The 20,603-nt window shown below is 35.6% G+C and overlaps 1 protein-coding gene across 4 annotated transcripts in view; it reads left to right on the top strand.

The window, feature by feature from the left end:
- The window catches only part of EXOC6 (exocyst complex component 6), a 217,077-nt gene that overhangs the window by 71,311 nt on the left and 125,163 nt on the right, over nt 1-20,603 (top strand). For all 4 annotated transcript variants that reach the window (XM_030809250.1, XM_030809251.1, XM_030809252.1 and 1 more), the window contains exons 8-11: nt 1,332-1,400; nt 13,383-13,466; nt 19,436-19,482; nt 19,604-19,724. In XM_030809250.1, the coding sequence (XP_030665110.1) occupies nt 1,332-1,400; nt 13,383-13,466; nt 19,436-19,482; nt 19,604-19,724 (321 nt within the window). The remainder of the gene's footprint in view (nt 1-1,331; nt 1,401-13,382; nt 13,467-19,435; nt 19,483-19,603; nt 19,725-20,603) is intronic.

Below are 20,603 nucleotides of genomic sequence, written 5' to 3'. Positions count from 1 at the left end.
AACTCCTGGCTTCAAGTGGTCCTTCTGCTTTGGCCTTCTAAAGTGCTGGGATTATAGGCATGAGCCACCACACCCAGCCACTATGTACATTTCTGCTGTATATCTGAGGATGAGATGATACATATATACATAGTCACACAAATATATATGTAATATATGTAATATATTTTTGTGACTATGTATGCACATATGTTTATGTGTGTATATATGTGTATATATGTATATATATGCATATGTAGTGAATGTCTGCTATTGTGCTGAATACAGACAAATGAGCAGCCTTAAACAGTTAAATGCCTTCCTAATGTGGAATTAGTATGTCCTGATTAGTCCCTTGAAATTATTATTAGGTTTTTTTTCCCTTTAAATTAAATAAATATTTTTGACATCTGCTTTGCTGTTCTTTCTAAATATTCAGATGACCTCTGTATTATTTTCTCCTTTGGGGTTCAGAATGTTGAAAATAGACCATCTAGTCTTCTGACTTCAATTTTCCCCTTCCTGTTCTGTATATCTTTCCTGCTGGGAGCATCACCATCATGCCTTACCCCCAGACCTATACATTTAGAGGAGCTTAGTGGTTTCCCTGTTCTCTCAGATCTATTTTACTACTATACTGCACTACATTTTGTTTTTATCATTTTCCCTAATAAGCAATGTTATATTAAAAATAATTTAAGTTCACTCTGGAGATTCACTTGAGTACAAATGTGTTTCTTTAAAAAGGATTTATGTATTTCTCAAGTTTGAGAAACTTTATAGTACTACATTTCATCAATTATAAGGCTTTTTTTTCACAACATTTCGGAATATGGGATACATCTTAAAGATGATGGAGTTATAGTTTTAAGTGGTGGTGTTTTTTCTTTCTTAGCGATCTGTAAAATAATACTGATGGTGTCTTTAATTCAATGCAATAATGACCAATCATATGACATAGCTGCCTAAGAACAGGAACTTTGTCTGTAGCTAAAACATGAAATCTATGTATCATTTTTACCCAAAACAATAATGAGGTATCTGGTTATCCATAGCAGTTTTCTGTTAATCTATCATACATATTAAAAATATACAATTTCTCTCCTTTGTTACCTTAAGTTTAAAACAGTCAACAGTGATAATAAACATACTACAAAGAATAAACTGCTGAAGAAATGCCAAAACAAAATAAAAAAGGTTTTGTGTTTATAGTGTATGCTTTCTATGGGGGAATTGAGTAAATGTTGTAACACAAAGTTCATGAATCTTCTTGCCTATCTTTAACTTTACATTATCTAATGGTGGTCTAATAGTTTGACCTATAATTTTTTTAAAAATGGTTTAATTTTCAGGTCTTAACTGTTCAGGATCTTGTCGATTTTTCCCCTGTTTATCGATGTTTGCACATTTATTCTGTTTTGGTAAGTATGTTTTATATTTATGTATATATAGCTTTATATTATTTAAAAGGCATGTATGTATTTTAGGCCTTAAAAATTGATCATATGTGTAAATCTTCACATAATTATTTGTGAAATATCCACTGTGTATAAGGCACTTACATTTTTTGTTTACTTATCATAGTGTAATTTCAAGTGATATACAATTTCATGTATATTTTAAGAACCTTGTAATAGTATACTTCCATTTCTCCCTATTGCCTTTGTGCTGTTGTTGCATCACAGTTCTTATAAGTTACTTCTACATGTGTATTCCATACTACATTGCTCTTATTTTTGATTTAATGTTCCTTTTTAAAAATAACTGCTTTATTGAGATCTAATTCACATACCAAAAACTTACCCTTTTAGAGTATACAATTCAGTGGTTTTAGCATATTCACAAGGGTGTGCAACCATTACCACTACCTAATTCCAGAAATACCCATTACCGACCCCTCCAACCACTCCCCAAAACACCAAAAATGTGTACCTGGCTGTTATTAGGTGGTGTGTTCTATAGATATCTGTTAGATGTAGTTGGTTTATAGGATTGTTCATGTCTTTTACTTCCTTGTTGGTATTCTGCCTATTCTGTTATTGAAAGTAGAAGTATTGGAGTCTTCAACTATAATTGTTGAATTGTCCATTTTTTCTTTCAGTTTTGCCAGTTTTTTATTCATGTATTTTTAGGGCCTTGTTGGCAGGTGAATTATGTTTATAATTGTTATGTCTTCCTGATGGATTGACCTTTTTTTAAAAAATCATAAAATATCTTTCTTCATAATATTTTTTGTCTTAAGGTCTGTTTGGCTTTAATTAGTATAGCCACTCCAGCTTTGTTTTGAGCACTATTGGCATAGCATGTTTTTCCCCATCCTTTTACTTTAATCTCTTTGTATCTTTGAATCTAAAGTATGTCTCCAGTAGGTAACACATAGTTCAGTGTGTTTTTTTAAATCCAGTCTGCTGATCTCTGGCTTTCAATTGGAGTGTTTAGTTCATTTACATTTAATGTAATTACTGATAAGGTAGGATTTATGTCTGCTATGATATTCACCATTTGTTTTAACATGTCTTATAACTTTTTTGTTCCTCTATTCCTCCATTAGTACTCTCTTGTGCATTAAATAGATATTTTCTTATGTACCATTTCATTTCCTTTGTTTTTTTTTGTTTGTTTGTTTTTTTTTTTTGGTGATGGAGTTTTGCTGTTGTTGCCCACGGTGGAGTGCAATGGCATGATCTCAGATCACTGCAACCTCCGCCTCCTGGGTTCAAGTGATTCTCCTGCCTCAGCCTCCCAAGTAGCTGGGTTTACAGGCACCCACCACCACGGCCAGCTAATTTTTTGTATTTTTTTTAGTAGAGATGGGGTTTCACCTTGTTGGCCAGGCTGATCTTGAACTCCTGACTTTAGGTGATCCACCCATCTTGGCCTCCCAAAGTGCTGGGATTACAGGTGTGAGCCACCGAGCCCAGCCTATTTTCTTAGTATTAGCCCTGAGGATTGCAATTAACATCTTACTTTAAAACAATTTAGTTAGATTAATACCCTTTTCTTTGTGCTATTGTTTTCTTTCTTTTTTTTTTTTTTTTTGAGACAGGGTCTTGCTCTGTCACCCAAGATGGAGTGCAGTGGCGTGATCACAGCTCACTGCAGCCTTGACCCCTTTGGACTCAAGCGATTCTTCCACTTGAGCCTCCCAAGTACCTAGGACTACAGGCTCAGGCCACCATGCTTGGCTAATTTTTGTATTTTTTGTAGAGGTGGAGTTTACAGTATGGTCTTACTGTTTTATGCTGTAAATTTAATAAACTTTCATTAGCACAATAACTTCTGGCTGGTATATATAACCAAAAATTATTTGGTAAAGCTAATTTCTTTCTTTTTTTTTTTGAGACAGAGTCTTGCTGTGTTGCCCAGGCTGGAATGCAGTGTTGTCATCTTGGCTTACTGCAACCTGCGCCTCCTGGGTTCAAGCGATTCTACTGCCTTAGCCTCCCAAGTAGCTGGGATTACAGGCGCCTACCAACATGCCTGACTAATTTTTGTCTTTTTAGTAGAGACGGGGTTTCTCCATGTTGGCTAGCCTGGTCTCGAACTCCTGACTTCAGGTGATCCCCACACCTCAGCCTCCCAAAGTGCTGGGATTACAGGCATGAGCCACCGTGGCTGGCCGCTAATTTCTTATTATTGTTACAACTCTTCCTCCTTCTACTCGTTATTCCAGTTCTGCCATTTCCCAGCATTATAGCATTGGGAAAATTACTTCCCTTATTTGAGTTCCTCATTTGCAAAATATGGTTAACAATTTCTAAGGCTATGTTGGGTATTAGAGTCAATATAAATAATAAAAGTGCTTGGTATAGGACCTGGTATAAAATATCAGGCAGTAAATGTTAAAGGGGTTATTATAAAAGGGTTACATTAATACGTATGCTTTCAAGGACTGTTGACTGTAAGTCTACTTTAGCCAGAAAAGCTCTATGTCCAAAATCCTAAGGTATCCTACTCTATTTGATCAAATATGAGTATTCCATGAAAGGAAAATAGGTGTAATGTCAAAAAAAGGGATTCTCTTTGGAAAATGCTGCACACAATATTCACAATATAGCTTATCATAGCTTATCATTTTTCAGACTTTGAGAAGTCCTAAGAGCTTCTCTGACTTTACTTAGCTGGCCGTGTCCTAAACTTTGAGTATAGGGATCATTTTTCTTAGAATACTGAATATTGAATGAGTTAATTTCCTAATTATCTGATGAATACCAAATATAGTGTGCGAATTGCTGCCCTAGAAGTTTTTAAGGGTATATGAAAGCTTTCCAAGGGGCCCTGGCCTAGAAACTTTTGGGAAATAAATTTTAGGTCCACGGCTTTCTTTCTAAAAATGATCTGTTTGGGAAGCCCAACCTGTCTTCAAAATAGTTCTTCTCTTACTATTGGTGCTCTGCTCAGATTCCCTTGGGTCCCTTTTCAGCTAGAAGCTACCCCACATCAGATTACCAGGGTTGAGATTAATAAGTTATGGTGTGTGGATATGGTGTTTGAAAGCCTAGCTTCCTTGCCTAGATTAGGGCAACACTGAGGTATAACTTCTGCTCTGAAGTTGCAGTGTGGAATCAGGCACACAATTTTTTGCCTTAGATGGTACCCTTGGTTGTCTTCCTCTTGTTCCTTTTAACTTTCTTCACTTCTTGAACAGTTTCCTTCTTGAACATTTCTTTAGTTTATCATTGATCTCAGATTCTGTTCCTAGGAGAGCTACCTAAGATAGTGACCATATTAGTTACCAATTGCTGCATAACACACTGCCTTCAAACAACAAACATTATTATTTCACAGGGTTAGCAGTCAGGGAGTGGCTTAGCTGGCTGGTTCTGGCTACAGGTCTCTTATGAGATTCTAGTCAATATGTCATGAGGACTACTGTCATCTGAAGGCTTAACAGGGGCTGGAGGATTTGCCTCTATGATGGCTGTTGGTAGAAGGCCTCAGTTCCTTGCCACATGGGGTGTCTACCAGGCTGCCTGAAAGTCCTCATGGCATGGCAGCTGGCTTCCCCCAGAGTGAGTCATCCAGGAGAGAAACCAAGGTGGAAGCCATCATTCCTTTTATAACACAATCTCAGAAGTGACATACCATTCTTTCTGCTTTATCCTATTCATCACATAGATTAACTCAGGTGCATTGTGGGAGGGGACAACACAAGGGTATAAATACCATGAGGTGGGGATCTTTGGAGGCCATTTTGAAGGCTACCACATTTACTTTATAAATGAAAATCATACCCTTCACTACTTCAGTACTACCTTCAGCACCTTCAGTACTACCATGGTGCATTGTCTTGAGGTGTAAAAACTTCCAGGGTGCCAAATAAAGGAGAAGTCTCCTTTAATTATTAATCAAGGAACTGTATTAGGAGTTCCTTCCTGTCCATTTTTGCACAAATTTCTGTTAAGGGTAAATCATGTTAGAAACAGTATATTTTGTCCTGTGGTAGGATATTCTGAATTTAGATATGTAGTAAGGAGTAATGACATAGGTAGGAATAACGATAGTTTCCTTTTAATGACCTGTTCTTTTTTTTTTTTTTTTTCCAATTCTATATTAAGTTTAATAAAAACAACATGGCACATGGATACATATGCAACAAACCTGCACGTTGTGCACATGTACCCCAAAACCCAAAGCACAATAATTAAAAAAAAATATATCCCACTCAAAAAAAAAAATTATACTCTCAACTTAGCCCTAAGAGAAACAACACAGCTATGAACCTAAGATGAGCTGAGACAACAGATGGTCAGAATTACTTGAGGAAGATGACACTTTTATATTTTATTATAACTGTCTCTCTCTCTCTCTCTGTCACACACACACACATACACACACACAGACACACATGACAATGTATCAATGGCACTATACTCAGACTTTTCTGTTTCTGGCTCAAGCATCTTGTAACTGAGAGCTTGAACATCTCTGAACAAATATCTTTTTTTTTTTAATTATACTTTAGGTTTTAGGGTACATGTGCACAACGTGCAGGCCTGTCACACATGTATCCATGTGCCATGTTGATTTCCTGCACCAATTAACTCGTCATTTAGCATTAGGTATATCTCCCAATGCTGTCTCTCCCCCCTCCCCCCACCCCACAACAGTCCCCGGAATGTGATGTTCCCCTTCCTGTGTCCATGAGTTCTCATTGTTCAATTCCCACCTATGAGTGAGAACATGCGGTGTTTGGTTTTTTGTCCTTGCGATAGTTTACTGAGAATGATGTTTTCCAGTTTCATCCATGTCCCTACAAATGACACGAACTCATCATTTTTTATGGCTGCATAGTATTCCATGGTGTATATGTGCCACATTTTCTTAATCCAGTCTATCGTTGTTGGACGTTTGGGTTGGTTCCAACTCTTTGCTATTGTGAATAGTGCCACAATAAACATACGTGTGCATGTGTCTTTATAGCAGCATGATTTATAGTCCTTTGGGTATATACCCAGTAATGGGATGGCTGGGTCAAATGGTATTTCTAGTTCTAGATCCCTGAGGAATCGCCACACTGACTTCCACAATGGTTGAACTAGTTTACAGTCCCACCAACAGTGTAAAAGTGTTCCTATTTCTCCACATCCTCTCCAGCACCTGTTGTTTCCTGCTTTTTTAATGATGGCCATTCTAACTGGTGTGAGATGGTATCTCACTGTGGTTTTGATTTGCATTTCTCTGATGGCCAGTGATGATGAGCATTTCTTCATGTGTTTTTTGGCTGCATAAGTGTCTTCTTTTGAGAAGTGTCTGTTCATGTCCTTTGCCCGCTTTTTGATGGGGTTGTTTGTTTTTTTCTTGTAAATTTGTTTGAGTTCATTGTAGATTCTGGATATTAGCCCTTTGTCAGATGAGTAGGTTGCAAAAATTTTCTCCCATTCTGTAGGTTGTCTGTTGACTCTGATGGTAGTTTCTTTTGCTGTGCAGAAGCTCTTTAGTTTAATTAGATCCCATTTGTCAATTTTGGCTTTTGTTGCCATTGCTTTTGGTGTTTTAGACATGAAGTCCTTGCCCAGCCTATGTCCTGAATGGTATTGCCTAGGTTTTCTTGTAGGATTTTAATGGTTTTAGGTCTAACATTAAGTCTTTAATCCATCTTGAATTAATTTTTGTATAAGGTGTAAGGAAGGGATCCAGTTTCAGCTTTCTACATATGGCTAGCCAGTTTTCCCAGCACCATTTATTAAATAGGGAATCCTTTCCCCATTTCTTGTTTTTGTCAGGTTTGTCAAAGATCAGATAGTTGTAGATATGCGGCATCATTTCTGAGGGCTCTGTTCTGTTCCATTGATCTATATCTCTGTTGTGGTACCAGTACCATGCTGTTTTGGTTACTGTAGCCTTGTAGTATAGTTTGAAGTCAGGTAGTGTGATGCCTCCAGCTTTGTTCTTTTGGCTTAGGATTGACTTGGCGATGCGGGCTCTTTTTTGGTTCCATATGAACTTTAAAGTAGTTTTTTCCAATTCTGTGAAGAAAGTCATTGGTAGCTTGATGGGGATGGCATTGAATCTATAAATTACTTTGGGCAGTATGGCCATTTTCACGATATTGATTTTCCAACCCATGAGCATGGAATGTTCTTCCATTTGTTTGTATCCTCTTTTATTTCATTGAGCAGTGGTTTGTAGTTCTCCTTGAAGAGGTCCTTCACATCCCTTGTAAATTGGATTCCTAGGTATTTTATTCTCTTTGAAGCAATTGTGAATGGGAGTTCACTCATGATTTGGCTCTCTGTTTGTCTGTGATTGGTGTACAAGAATGCTTGTGATTTTTGTACATTGATTTTGTATCCTGAGACTTTGCTGAAGTTGCTAATCAGCTTAAGGAGATTTTGGGCTGAGACAATGGGATTTTCTAGATATACAATCATGTCATCTGCAAACAGGGACAGTTTGACTTCCTCTTTTCCTAATTGAATACCCTTTATTTCCTTCTCCTGCCTGATTGCTCTGGCCAGAACTTCCAGAACTATGTTGAATAGGAGCGGTGAGAGAGGGCATCCCTGTCTTGTGCCAGTTTTCAGAGGGAATGCTTCCAGTTTTTGCCCATTCAGTTGATATTGGCTGTGGGTTTGTCATATATAGCTCTTATTATTTTGAGATACGTCCCATCAATACCTAATTTATTGAGAGTTTTTAGCATGAAGGGTTGTTGAATTTTATCAAAGGCCTTTTCTGCATCTATTGAGATAATCATGTGGTTTTTGTCTTTGGTTCTGTTTAATGCTGGATTACATTTATTGATTTGCGTATGTTGAACCAGCCTTGCATCCCAGGGATGAAGCCCACTTGATCATGGTGTATAAGCTTTTTGATGTGCTGCTGGATTCGGTTTGCCAGTATTTTATTGAGGATTTTTGCATCAATGTTCATCAAGGATATTGGTCTAAAATTCTCTTTTTTGGTTGTGTCTCTGCCTGGCTTTGGTATCAGGACGATGCTGGCTTCATAAAATGTGTTAGGAGGATTCCCTCTTTTTCTATCGATTGGAATAGTTTCAGAAGGAATGGTACCAGTTCCTCCTTGTACCTCTGGTAGAATTCAGCTGTGAATCCATCAGGTCCTGGACTCTTTTTGGTTGGTAAGCTATTGATTATTGCCACAATTTCAGAACCTGTTATTGGTCTATTCAGAGATTCGACTTCTTCCTGATTTAGTCTTGGGAGGGTGTATTTGTCGAGGAATTTATCCATCTCTTCTAGATTTTCTAGTTTATTTGCATAGAGGTGTTTGTAGTATTCTCTGATGGTAGATTGTATTTCTGTGGGATCGGTGGTGATATCCCCTTTTTCATTTTTTATTGCATCTATTTGATTCTTCTCTCTTTTCTTCTTTATTAGTCTTGCTAGCGGTCTATCAATTTTGTTGATCTTCTCAAAAAACCAGCTCCTGGATTCATTAATTTTTTGAAGGGTTTTTTGTGTCTCTATTTCCTTCCATTCTGCTCTGATTTTAGTTATTTCTAGCCTTCTACTAGCTTTTGAATGTGTTTGCTCTTGCTTTTCTAGTTCTTTTAATTGTGATGTTAGGGTGTCAATTTTTGATCTTTCCTGCTTTCTCTTGTGGGCATTTAGTGCTATAAATTTCCCTCTACACACTGCTTTGAATGTGTCCCAGAGATTCTGGTATGTTGTGTCTTTGTTCTCGTTGGTTTCAAAGAACATCTTTATTTCTGCCTTCATTTAATGACCTGTTCTTTTTCCCCCTAGCTATTGACAACAAGTATATTGCTTTTAAGAGAGAGTCCCTGTGAGAGTACAGCAAAGAGAACACAGAGAATTTTGATTGCTAAAACTATGTCCTGTGTGTTTAAATGTAAACAATGATTTTGGCTAATCTTAATACTCTTTGTTAGGGTGTATCATTTGCTGTAAAGAAAAACACCTTTAAACAGCCAAATGATATGGGTTAGTAAAGCTGTATCTTTTAAACATAAATGGAGTGTTTTCTGGGGCTGCCAAAAATTTTAAGTTACACTGGCTAACCTTATTTTTTCATATTCATGTACATTATGATTCGATAAAGTGGGTAAAGCTGTTTAGCTGTCATAAGTCTAAGTCCAATTGTTTAATGTTTTCTACTTCATATTTAAAGTAAACCCTGGCTATTCATTTTTAGCAGCGTATACCATTCTCTTTTTTTAAACACCCAGAAAAAAGATGGTCATCATGTCTAATGAAATTAATGGAGTTATGCCTGATTTTATTGTTTGATTTATTGATTAGTAGGGGTGCATTTTATTTATGTATTTTTATTTATTTTAGTAGCTTTAGGGGTACAAGTGATTTTTGGTTATGTGGATGAATTGTATAGTAATGAAGTCTAGGCTTTTAGTGTACTTGTCACCTGAATAGTGTACATTGTACCCAATAGGTGACTTTTTTCATCCTTCACCCCACTTCCGAATCTCCAATGTTCATTATACCACTCCACATGCCCCTGTATACCCATAGCTTAGCTCCCACCAATAAGTGAGAATATGCGGTATTTGGTTTTCCGTTCCTGAGTTCCATCACTTAGGATAATGGTCTCTAGTTCCACCCAGGTTGCTCCAAAAAATATTATTTTATTCTTTTTTATATCCCTGATTTTTATACTTGGTTGTATTTAATTATTTCCAAAAGTTGAACAACAGTTTTATGTATGTCCACATATTAAAGGAAGGCATGTAGTATTGTTTATTATGCTTCTTACTTCAGAAAAGCTTAGAATTTTAGTTGTATATTATTGCATTATTGTAAAGTAATGAGAAACAGAATAAGTAATGAGAAACTGATTTATTATCTTGATTTTAAGGTGTGTGAATTCACAAAACAAGCACACTGGGTTTAAATAATATAGACTGCTGTTTGTAATTCCATAAATTTTTTTTTTAAGACAGAGTCGTGCTCTGTTGCCCCGGCTGGAGTGCAGTGGTGTGATTTTGGCTCACTGCAACATCTGCCTCCAAGGTTCAAGCAATTATCATGCCTCAGTCTCCCAAGTAGCTGGGATTACAGGTGTGTGCTACCACGTATGGCTAATTTTTGTATTTTTAGTAAAAACAGAGTTTCACCGTGTTGACCAGGTTGGTCTCGAACTCCTGGCCTCAAGTGATCCATCCTCCTCGGCCTCCCAAAGTGCTGGGATTACAGGCGTAAGCCAGTGCACCTGGCGTTGGTGATATTATGGTGTAAACCCATAATTTCTTAGTGTTTTTCATGATGTAATTTTTTTTTTGTTTGTTTGTTTGTTTTGTTTAAGAGATGGGGTCTCGCTGTTGTCCAGCCTGGAGTGCAGTGGTGAGATTATAGCTCACTGCTGCTTTGAATTCCTGGGTTCAAGTGATCCTCCTGCCTCAGCCTTCCGAGTAGCTGGGACTACAGGTGCATGCCACTATGCCTGGCTAATTAAAAAAAAATTGTTTATTAAAGAGACACCTTGACATGTTGCCCAGGCTGATCGTGAACTCCTGGCCTCGAGCAATCCTCTGATTTCAGCCTCATCTTTACTTTTTTTGAAGTGAAACTTGGAGTCAGACTTTTCTTGAGAGACACTTAATACAGTTTGACTTCTTAGTTTGATCATGTGGACTGGCTTTGCTAATTAGATTTTAGGTTTTAGGGTGGACTTTAAAAAAAAAATAAATCAAATGCCCTAAGTCTGCAGGTCAGAATTTGAACCAGAAAGTGTGTTATTAATGGGGAAAAAAAAGTCTCACTCATTCTATTAAGATATTTATTTCCAATAAAAATGTACTTTTGGGTTTACTCATTATCAAAATGTATGATATACTTAGGCCGTTTGCATCAGTTAAGTACTGATTATGATAATTACACCCAGAAGAAAAAAAGCCCACCATAACACCTAAAGCCTTATAATCTCAAAGATAAGAGTAAAACATATCATATTAGACAATGTTTTTTAAAATTAAGTTAGAATAAATTCTGTAAGGATAATGGACTGGAAATAAGAGTTCAAAAAGAAAAATGTAGACTTTCTAAATGTTAAGGAATAATGTGTTCATGTATCTCTCTATATTTATATGTTTTATATTTTTTTAGATATGGGGTTTCATGGTAAAAAGGAATCTGAGGAGAAAAGAAAAATGAAAAAAAAAAAAGAAAAAAGAGATGAGGTCTCACTCTGTTGCCTCAACTGGAGTGCAGTGGTATGATCATACCTCACTGTAGCCTTGAACTCCCGAACTCAAACAATCCTCTTGTCTCAGCCTCTTGAGTAGTTGGGATTACAGGCACGTACCACCATGCCTTGCTAATTTTTAAATTTTTTGTAGAGATGGAGTCTCACCATGTTGCCCAGGTTGGTCCCAAACTCCTGGCCTCAAGTGATCCTCCTGCTTTTGCTTCCCAAGTTGCGGGGATTAAAGCGTGAGCTACTATGCCTGGCCCCATATTTTTTTAAATGAGTGATGGCTGGATATGTTTAAATGAGGATTTAGCAGTTTTATTTTAAATTCCATTTTATCTTTAAATGCATTATATCCTCTGCATTTATTTAAAATTATGGTGAAAAAATTAGTTACCATATTAAAACTGTGTGAGGGACATTATAGCTTATTGAAATTATTTTAATTGTTTACGTATAAAATAATTGGGAAAAGTTTCGTATAGGATACCTAGGTAAAAATATTTTCTGAATTTTAAGTTTACTTTAGACAGCACTAAGAAAAGTCGTGTTTTTTGTAGCTACTTAAGTATGAAGAAAATAAAATCAGACTTTTTTGCAGTGAAAATGTGGCTTTTGACATTTTTTTTCCTGTAGTTAGTTTTTTTTTTTTTACTTTGGAGCCTTAGATGATTAGGGAAATGGTTCTCAACCTTTCCTTCTGATGTTGGATGGTTTCTCTTTAAGCAGTGAAGAAGACAGAGGGGATTGATGTATAGTAATTAATTTATTTTTTCAGTTATTCACTTAGCTAATATTTATTGAGTGCCTTCTGCATGCCAAGCATTCTTCTAAGTGGTAAGGATACAGTGATGAGCTAGATGGAATGTGGACCATGTTCTAATAGAGTCAGGTAGTAAAGATAGATCTCTGTTATTGGATAATGTAGCTGCTAGCTATATGTAGTTACTAAAATAATTAAAATTTAAATGTAAAAGTCAATGTCTCATTAGATTGGCCGCATTTCAAATGCTCTATAGCCACATGTGACTAGTGGGCTACCATTTTAGACAGCGCAGACATAGAAAACGTTCATCATCACAGGGAGTTCCACTGGACAGCACTGAGATAGACTAACCAAGAAATTATAGCATGGTGTAAGTGCTATGATAGGGAAGTACAGGTTGCTATGAGAGAACAGAAAATAACAAGCCTTCAGAAGTTAGGGAAAGCTTTCTAAAGGAAGTGATATCTCTGGTGAGTCCTGAAGGATGAGTAAAAAATCATATGGGAAAAGGAAACTGGGAAACTTATTTCAGAAATAGCCTGCACAAAAGCCTGGAAGTGAAAAGAGAGCAGTATATGGATATATTGAGAGTGAAAGAGTAGCAAGAGATGAGGCAGGGGCTTGTATAACATGCCCATGTTACATGTAGGGCCTTGTATAACGTGCTCAGAAGTTTAGGCTTTGAAGCTAATCTTTCACTGGGCTTCCCTCACTGATAGCCATATTTTGGTTTGGTCAATCAAAAATCTATAAAGCCTAAGTAATAAGTTTGGTAGGTGTCAAATTGTTTAAACATAACTTTATTCTTCCTAATAGTCATGATACAAAAAAATTACTATCTTTAAACTATAATGGCAAAACTTTTTCTTGACATTCTGTATGAAATGCTATTAAACATTTACATTCTAGTTAGAAAATTTAAAGTGACTCTCAGGGGTAAAGAAGTATCTGTTTTAGTTGTGTGTGTGTATGTGTATTTTTCATTACTCTGCTGATTTTATTTTAGGGTGATGAGGAAACATTTGAAAACTATTATCGAAAACAAAGAAAGAAACAAGCAAGACTGGTATTGCAACCCCAGTCGAATATGGTAAGTATGCGATATTTTGAATTGGTTATGTTGTCACTTTTTGTCCCCTTATCCTGTTTTAATTTCTTCAGAGCATGTATCACTGTTCATTCAACTACAAATATTTATTGAACACCTGCCATTTCCAAACATTGGTTTAGGTGCTAAGGGTACAGCAGTGAGCCAAATAGATAAGTCCCTTCTCTCATGAGCTTACATTCTATTAGGAAAGATAGCGAATTTAAAAAAAAAAAAAAGGACCAACAAGAAATATCAGGGAATGATAATTAGTTTCTGACAATATAGTGGATTATGTACCTTGATTAATTGTCCCACTGAAAATACAACTGAAGATGCTAGATAGACATTTAAAACAAACAAACGAAAAGACCAGAAACTAAGTGAATAAGGAACTGTTCTATATATTGGTTGTGGTGATAGTTACATTAGTAGATGTGTTTGTAAAACTCATAGAAACTGAATATTAAAGAGTTTTATTGTATGTGACTAATACCTCAATACATCTGACTATAAAACAATCAAAACAGGAAAACCCAAATGAAGGCAGAAACGCAGATAGGTTTAATGAAACACTGAATATAGCTTTTATCCTAGGAGCATCTGCTGAGTAGGAAAGCATGAGTTTTGAGGACATTGGGTACAGAGGGCTAAGCCCAGAGCCCACCCAAAGTAGGAGTCTATTAAGAGATTGTCTCCCTTGTAAAGCTGAGACTCCAAAGGATTTAAAGCCCCATTATTAGGATGAGCTAGAGATAAAACCATCTAAAAATCCTTCTGTTCCCTCTGGCGAATACTGTAAGGAAAATTACCTATCTCAAATCTTAGTGCTGAGTGAACGAGAGAAAAAATTCCTCTGAGAATTCATAACAAGCAGTTTGTTACCACTTGTGTTTGCAACCCAAATTCATCATACATGGATAGTCAAAGACATCTCAAGCTCAACGTTTAAAGTATTTCCATCCTGATACTATCTCCAAGTGCCTGGCAGAAGCAAATACAGATCTCTGCACCTTCATTCCAGAGTTAAACTGAGCAATTCACAGTCAGAAATAATTACCAAACGAGTGAGAATCATAAGAAATATTAACAACAAAAATAGATTCTGAAAGACTTGATGTTTGAATTATTAGCCATAGAGTATATAATAGTGCTACTTAGTATATTTAAAGAAATAAAAGCCAAGCTTGCTAATATAAATAGGGAACAGAAACTATAAAGAATGACCAAATAGATGTGAAGAAATATCAGGTAGAATATCTAGAAATTAAATACATATTAACTGAAGTTAAAAATATTATCAATAGGTTTAACAGTTGATGAATTCTCTCTTAGTTAATCTGAAGAAACTATATGGAAGTAAGCATCACAAAGAGACAGAAGGAAAAATTACTGAAGTGAGACATGAGGGATACAGAGAAGTCTAATATATATCTAATTGGAGTTTCAGAAAGAGGATAGAGCAAATGAGACTGAAGAATATTTGATGCCATATGGCTGAGAATTTTCTGGGACAGATGAGAATAGAAATCCACAGAGTCAAGTCCAAGGAATCTCAGGTACCTTAAATAAAAAGAAACACACTCTTAGAAACCTTATAATTAAATTGCAGAACACCAAAGATAAAGAGGAATAGAAGACCTGAAAACTGTTATCAGCTATCTTGATCTGATTGACATTTATTGAATACTCCACTCCAGATGGAAGAATACACACACTTTACATGTGCACATGGAAGATTCACCAATATCATATTCTGGGCCATGAAACAAACATCAGCAAACATAAAAAGCTGGGCTGGGTGCAGTGGCTCACGCCTGTAATCTCAGCACTTTGGGAGGCTGAGGCAGGTGGATCACCTAAGGTCAAGAGTTTGAGACCAGCCTGGCCAACATGGTGAAACCCCATCTCTGCTAAAAATACAAAAATTAGCCAGGCGTAGTGGTGCGTGCTTGTAATCCCAGCTGCTCGGGAGGCTGAGGCAGGAGAATCACTTGAACCCGGGAGGCGGGGGTTGCAGTGAGCCAACATCGCACCATTGCACTCCAGCCTGGGCGACAAGAGTGAGACTCTGTCTCAAAAAAAAATAATAATAAAATAATAAATAAATAGAAAAAGCTTGAAATCATACAAAGTCTATCCTCTGACTGCAAGAGAATTAAATTATCCATATGCAAAAAATGAATATTGACTCACCTCTTTCAACAATTCAAGTGGATCATGGTCCTAAATGTAAGAGTTAAAATTGTAAACTTCTAGGAAAAAACAAAGGATAAAATCTTTATTACCTTGGGTTCTACAATATTCTACAATGTATTTACAGTATTTTCCTATGTGAGATACATAAAGCATGAGCTATAAAAGAAAAAAATAGATGATTTGAACATCAAAATCTAAAACTTCTGCTTTTCAAAAGGTGTTGTTAAGAAAATGAAAAGGCTGGCTCATGCCTGTAATCCAGCACTTTGGGAGGCCAAGGCGGGTGGATCATGAGGTCAAGAGATCGAGACCGTCCTAGCAAAAATGGTGAAACCCTGTCTCTACTAAAAATACAAAAATTAGCTGGGCATGGTGGTGTGTGCCTGTAGTCCCAGCTACTAGGGAGGCTGAGGCAGGAGAATTGCTTGAACCTGGGAGGTGGAGGTTGCAGTGAGCTGAGATCGTGCCATTGCACTCCAGCCTGGCGACAGAGCAAGACTCCGTCTCAGGAAAAAAAAAAAAAGGAAAGGAAAAGGCAAGATACGGACTTGGAGAAAATATTTGCAGAACTCATGTCTAAAAAGGGGCTTTATCCAGAATATGTAAAGAACTTGTCCTGTAATCCCAGCACTTTGGGAGGCCGAGGCGGGCGGATCACGAGGTCAGGAGATCGAGACCATCCTGGCTAACACAGTGAAACCCCGTCTCTACTAAAAATACAAAAAATTAGGCGGGCGAGATGGCGGGTGCCTGTAGTCCCAGCTACTCGGGAGGCTGAGGCAGGAGAGTGGCGTGAACCCCGGGGGGCGGAGCCTGCAGTGAGCCGAGATGGCGCCACTGCACTCCAGCCTGGGCGACAGCGAGACTCTGTCTCAAAAAAAAAAAAGAGCTTGTATAACTCAGTAATTGAAGACAGATAAACCAATTTAAAAATGGACAAAAGACTTTTTTTTTTTTAGTGTAGTACTGAGTTTACTAGAATAAACAGAAAATAGAACAGAATAGATGATTGAGAAACAAATTTAAGTGTATATAAGAACAACTGTCAGGCTATTTTTTTTAGTTGACATATAATAATTGTACATATCTATGGGACATAGAGTGATATTTTGATACATATATAATGTGTAATGATCAAATGAGAGTAATTAGCATATTCATTGTGAGAAAACTATACTGAACATCTTCTCACGTGCTTATTTGCCATCAGTTTATCTTTGGTAAAATGTCTATTCAAATCTTTTGTCCATTCTCCATCCAGCTTTGTTCCTGGAGCGTGGAATGGACAAAAGATTTGAACAGACATTTTACCAAAGATAAACTGATGGCAAATAAGCACATGAGAAGATGCTCAGTATAATTTTTTCATCAGGGAAATGCAAATTAAAACCACAATAAGATAACACTGCATACTTACTAGAATGACTAAAATTGAAAGGATTGATAATAGCAAGTGCTGGTGAGGATGTGAATCAAGTGGAACTCTCATACACTTCTGATAGATACAAAATTTTACTGCCACTTTGGAAAATGGTTTGGCAATTTGTTACAATGTTAAGCATAAGCAGTCCTGCTCCTAGGTATTTATCCATGAGAAATGAAAATGTATCTTTATACAGTGGCTCATATGTGAATGTTTGTAGTAGCTTTAGTATAAACACCAAAAACTAGAGACATCTGAATGTCTGTGAACTAGTGAATAAATTGTGGTACATCCATGTGTATAAACAAATTATTGTACGTTTTATATAATGGAACTACTCGGCACTAAAAGGGAATTGATACATGCAGTGATATGGATGAATCTCAAAAGTATTATTCTAAGTGAAAAAAATTCATATACAATAAAGTTATATATAATATGAGTTATGTTATATGACATTTTTGAAAAGACAAAACTCTAGGACAGAATGGGATCAGTAGTGGCCAAGGGCTATGGGTTCGGCAGGATAATTCTCTGCAAAAGGGGAGGAGGGAACCTTCTGAGTGGAAATGTTGTATTTTTTTATTTTTCCGGTGGTTACACAACTGTCTACATTTGTCAAAACTCAGTGAACTCTACATGTAAAAAAGGGTTAATTTTATTATATGTAAATTATACCTCAATAAACTTAACTTTAGAAACAAACATAAACAGAAAATCTTAAAAGTACCCAAAGAGAAAAGAGGTTATTTTCAAGTAAACAAAACAATAAAATATTTTCAATTCTGAAAAAAGTAACTGTCAACTTAGGATTCTATATTCAGTGAAACAAGGGCAGAGATAGACATTTTCAGAGAAAGAAGAGCAGAGTTGGCCACTAAGACATGCTTACTAAGGAGATTCTAAGGATATGCTTCAAACAAAAGGAATGTGATGCCAAATGGAAGATGTGAGGTGCAAGAAGGAATGAATAGCAAAAAAAGTATAAATATTTAGGTAAATCTAAAATGACTGTAGGAAATAATGTAAAATATTATGGACATTAAAACAACATAGAATTTTAATTTGTGCAGCAGCAATAAGAAAAAAAATAAGATAGAATTAAAATACACAGCAATAACATAAACATCAGAATGAGATGGAAGTTAGTGAAATTAAACTATCCTACAGTCTGAAGCGTCCAGCAGAAGAGTAAAAACATTGACTAGTTTTAGAGTTTGGTTACTTAAGGATGTGTAATGTGATTTCCAGAGTAACTACTGAAGGAATAGAAACAGGGTATATACACTTTTATATAATACAGGGAAAGCTAGAATGATAAGAATAAAATTCTTGTTATTTGTGTGCTTTTGAGTTGATAAAAATGGTAATTCTAAACCTATAAGCACTTGATAACATTGACTCAAAGTATTTAAAGCAAAACTGCCACAACTACAAGGAGAAATAGAAAAATCCACAAGTATAGTGAGTTTTAAAATATGTCAGTATCTTCTAAACCAAGTAGACATAACATCAGTAAGAATACAAAACATGCTTAATAGGCTTCATCTAATGGAATATATAGAATCCTATTTCAACAACTGTAGGAACATATTCTTTTCAAGCACACATGGACCATTATTAAAAATTTGACTACATAGTATGCTATAAAGCAAGTATCAGGAAATATCAAGCATTTGGTGTCATGTAGACTATATTTTCCAATCACAGTATTTCTAAGCTAAAACGTATTAACAGTCCTTCCCCCAAAATACCTGAAGAAAACCCCAGATGTTTGACAATTTGATCACATTTATGAAATTTGCAAAACATAACATTTGAACTTAATTGAAATATGAAATATTTCATGTAATAAACTTTTTATGAATGAAAGTCAAATGATCAAATATTTTTCTATATGCCTTTTGTTAAAATTATAAACAATAGGCAATCATAAAACCATAAAAGGTTTTGACAGAAGATATAATCTGATTACTATTTGAAAAATATCATTCTGGCAGCTATATAGAGAATAGACTGTAGGGGACAGGCTGGAAGTTGGGGAGACTATATAGGAGGATGGTATAATACGTTAGTCAAAGTAGAGGTGATGACAGCTTTGACTAGTCTGCTGAGAAGGGGGTTCTGAAATCATATTTCCTTTTTAACTTGTTTATCTCCTTTCAAATGTACGTTCCATGAGAGTAAGGACTTTTTGTTATTTACAAATAAATCCTTCATACCTAAAAATGTATGTGGCATATACTAGGCTCTCAATAAATATTTGTTAATGAAGTTGTAGTGACTTGGAACTTACCTTTATGTTACCGGTATTTATTGGTTTAAATTGATTTTTATTTTTCATTTTAAGCATGAAACAGTTGATGGCTATAGAAGATATTTCACTCAAATTGTAGGGTATGTATCTAATATGGAAATAACTATTATTAATTTTATATTATGTTAAATGCCAGAAATACTTATTTTCTATTTGGGTTTTTTTTTTTTTAACACATGCTTTGGTAATTACTGTTTTTAGGTTCTTTGTGGTAGAAGATCACATTTTACATGTGACCCAAGGATTAGTAACCAGGGCATACACTGATGAACTTTGGAACATGGCCCTCTCAAAGATAATTGCTGTCCTTAGAGCTCATTCAGTAAGTCAGACAATTTATATTACTAAAATTTTAATTCAGTTACTTCAGGAACTTCTGAGCTGCATAATGTCAGAGTAAAACTGTACCTCCATCATTCTGCATTTTTTTAGTAGTTGCTTAGATTTGGAAGTAGTAATGTCAGGCTTTTGTTTGGTAATATCAGGCTATGATTTTGCAACTGACTGGGGCTTCCCAAAACACTTTTATTCTAGCGTTATAGAAAATGAAGAATTAAGCAGGTCTCATTAGTCTCAACTGACCTCTTCATTAGATCCCTGAAAAGCACCATGAAGAAAATTTTTTTAATTATCATTTCAATTCTTTGTTTCTAAAATAAACTCTACCATTAAAACTCAATAGAACTTGTTCTTCGATGTTTACAGTTTACAGTAATATACTATAATAATGAATTTCTTTAAAATTTGCAATTTTCAAAATTTGAAATATCGAACCTTTGTATAATGAGAGGTTTTTATAGATGAAAATTAAATGATCAGCTATCTTCCTAATGCCTTTTCTATAAATAACAAATATGTTAATGTTATAAAGACAATACTTAGTATAGGCCTTTTTAAAAGTTGTAGTAGTTTACCTTTAGTAATATATTTTCATACTTAAAATTTTGTCTATATAATTTTATAATTGATCATTGAGATTTTAAAAAATTGAAGATTGTTAGCTTATGTGATATTAACATTATAAATAAGCTGCATTTTTATTTACCAGGAATGTAGATTCTTGATACACTATCCAATGAACTACAACTTTTCCTAACATATTAATAAAGAACAATACATTTTATCATGATCGATATTCAGATCAGCTCTGAATGTATAAAATTAAAGTGTGTTTCCTGTTAATTCCATGATACCAAACATG

This window comes from Nomascus leucogenys, chromosome 3, assembly GCF_006542625.1.
Source record: "Nomascus leucogenys isolate Asia chromosome 3, Asia_NLE_v1, whole genome shotgun sequence".
NCBI lineage: Eukaryota > Metazoa > Chordata > Mammalia > Primates > Hylobatidae > Nomascus > Nomascus leucogenys.
This window is presented reverse-complemented; position numbering and strand designations above follow the sequence as displayed.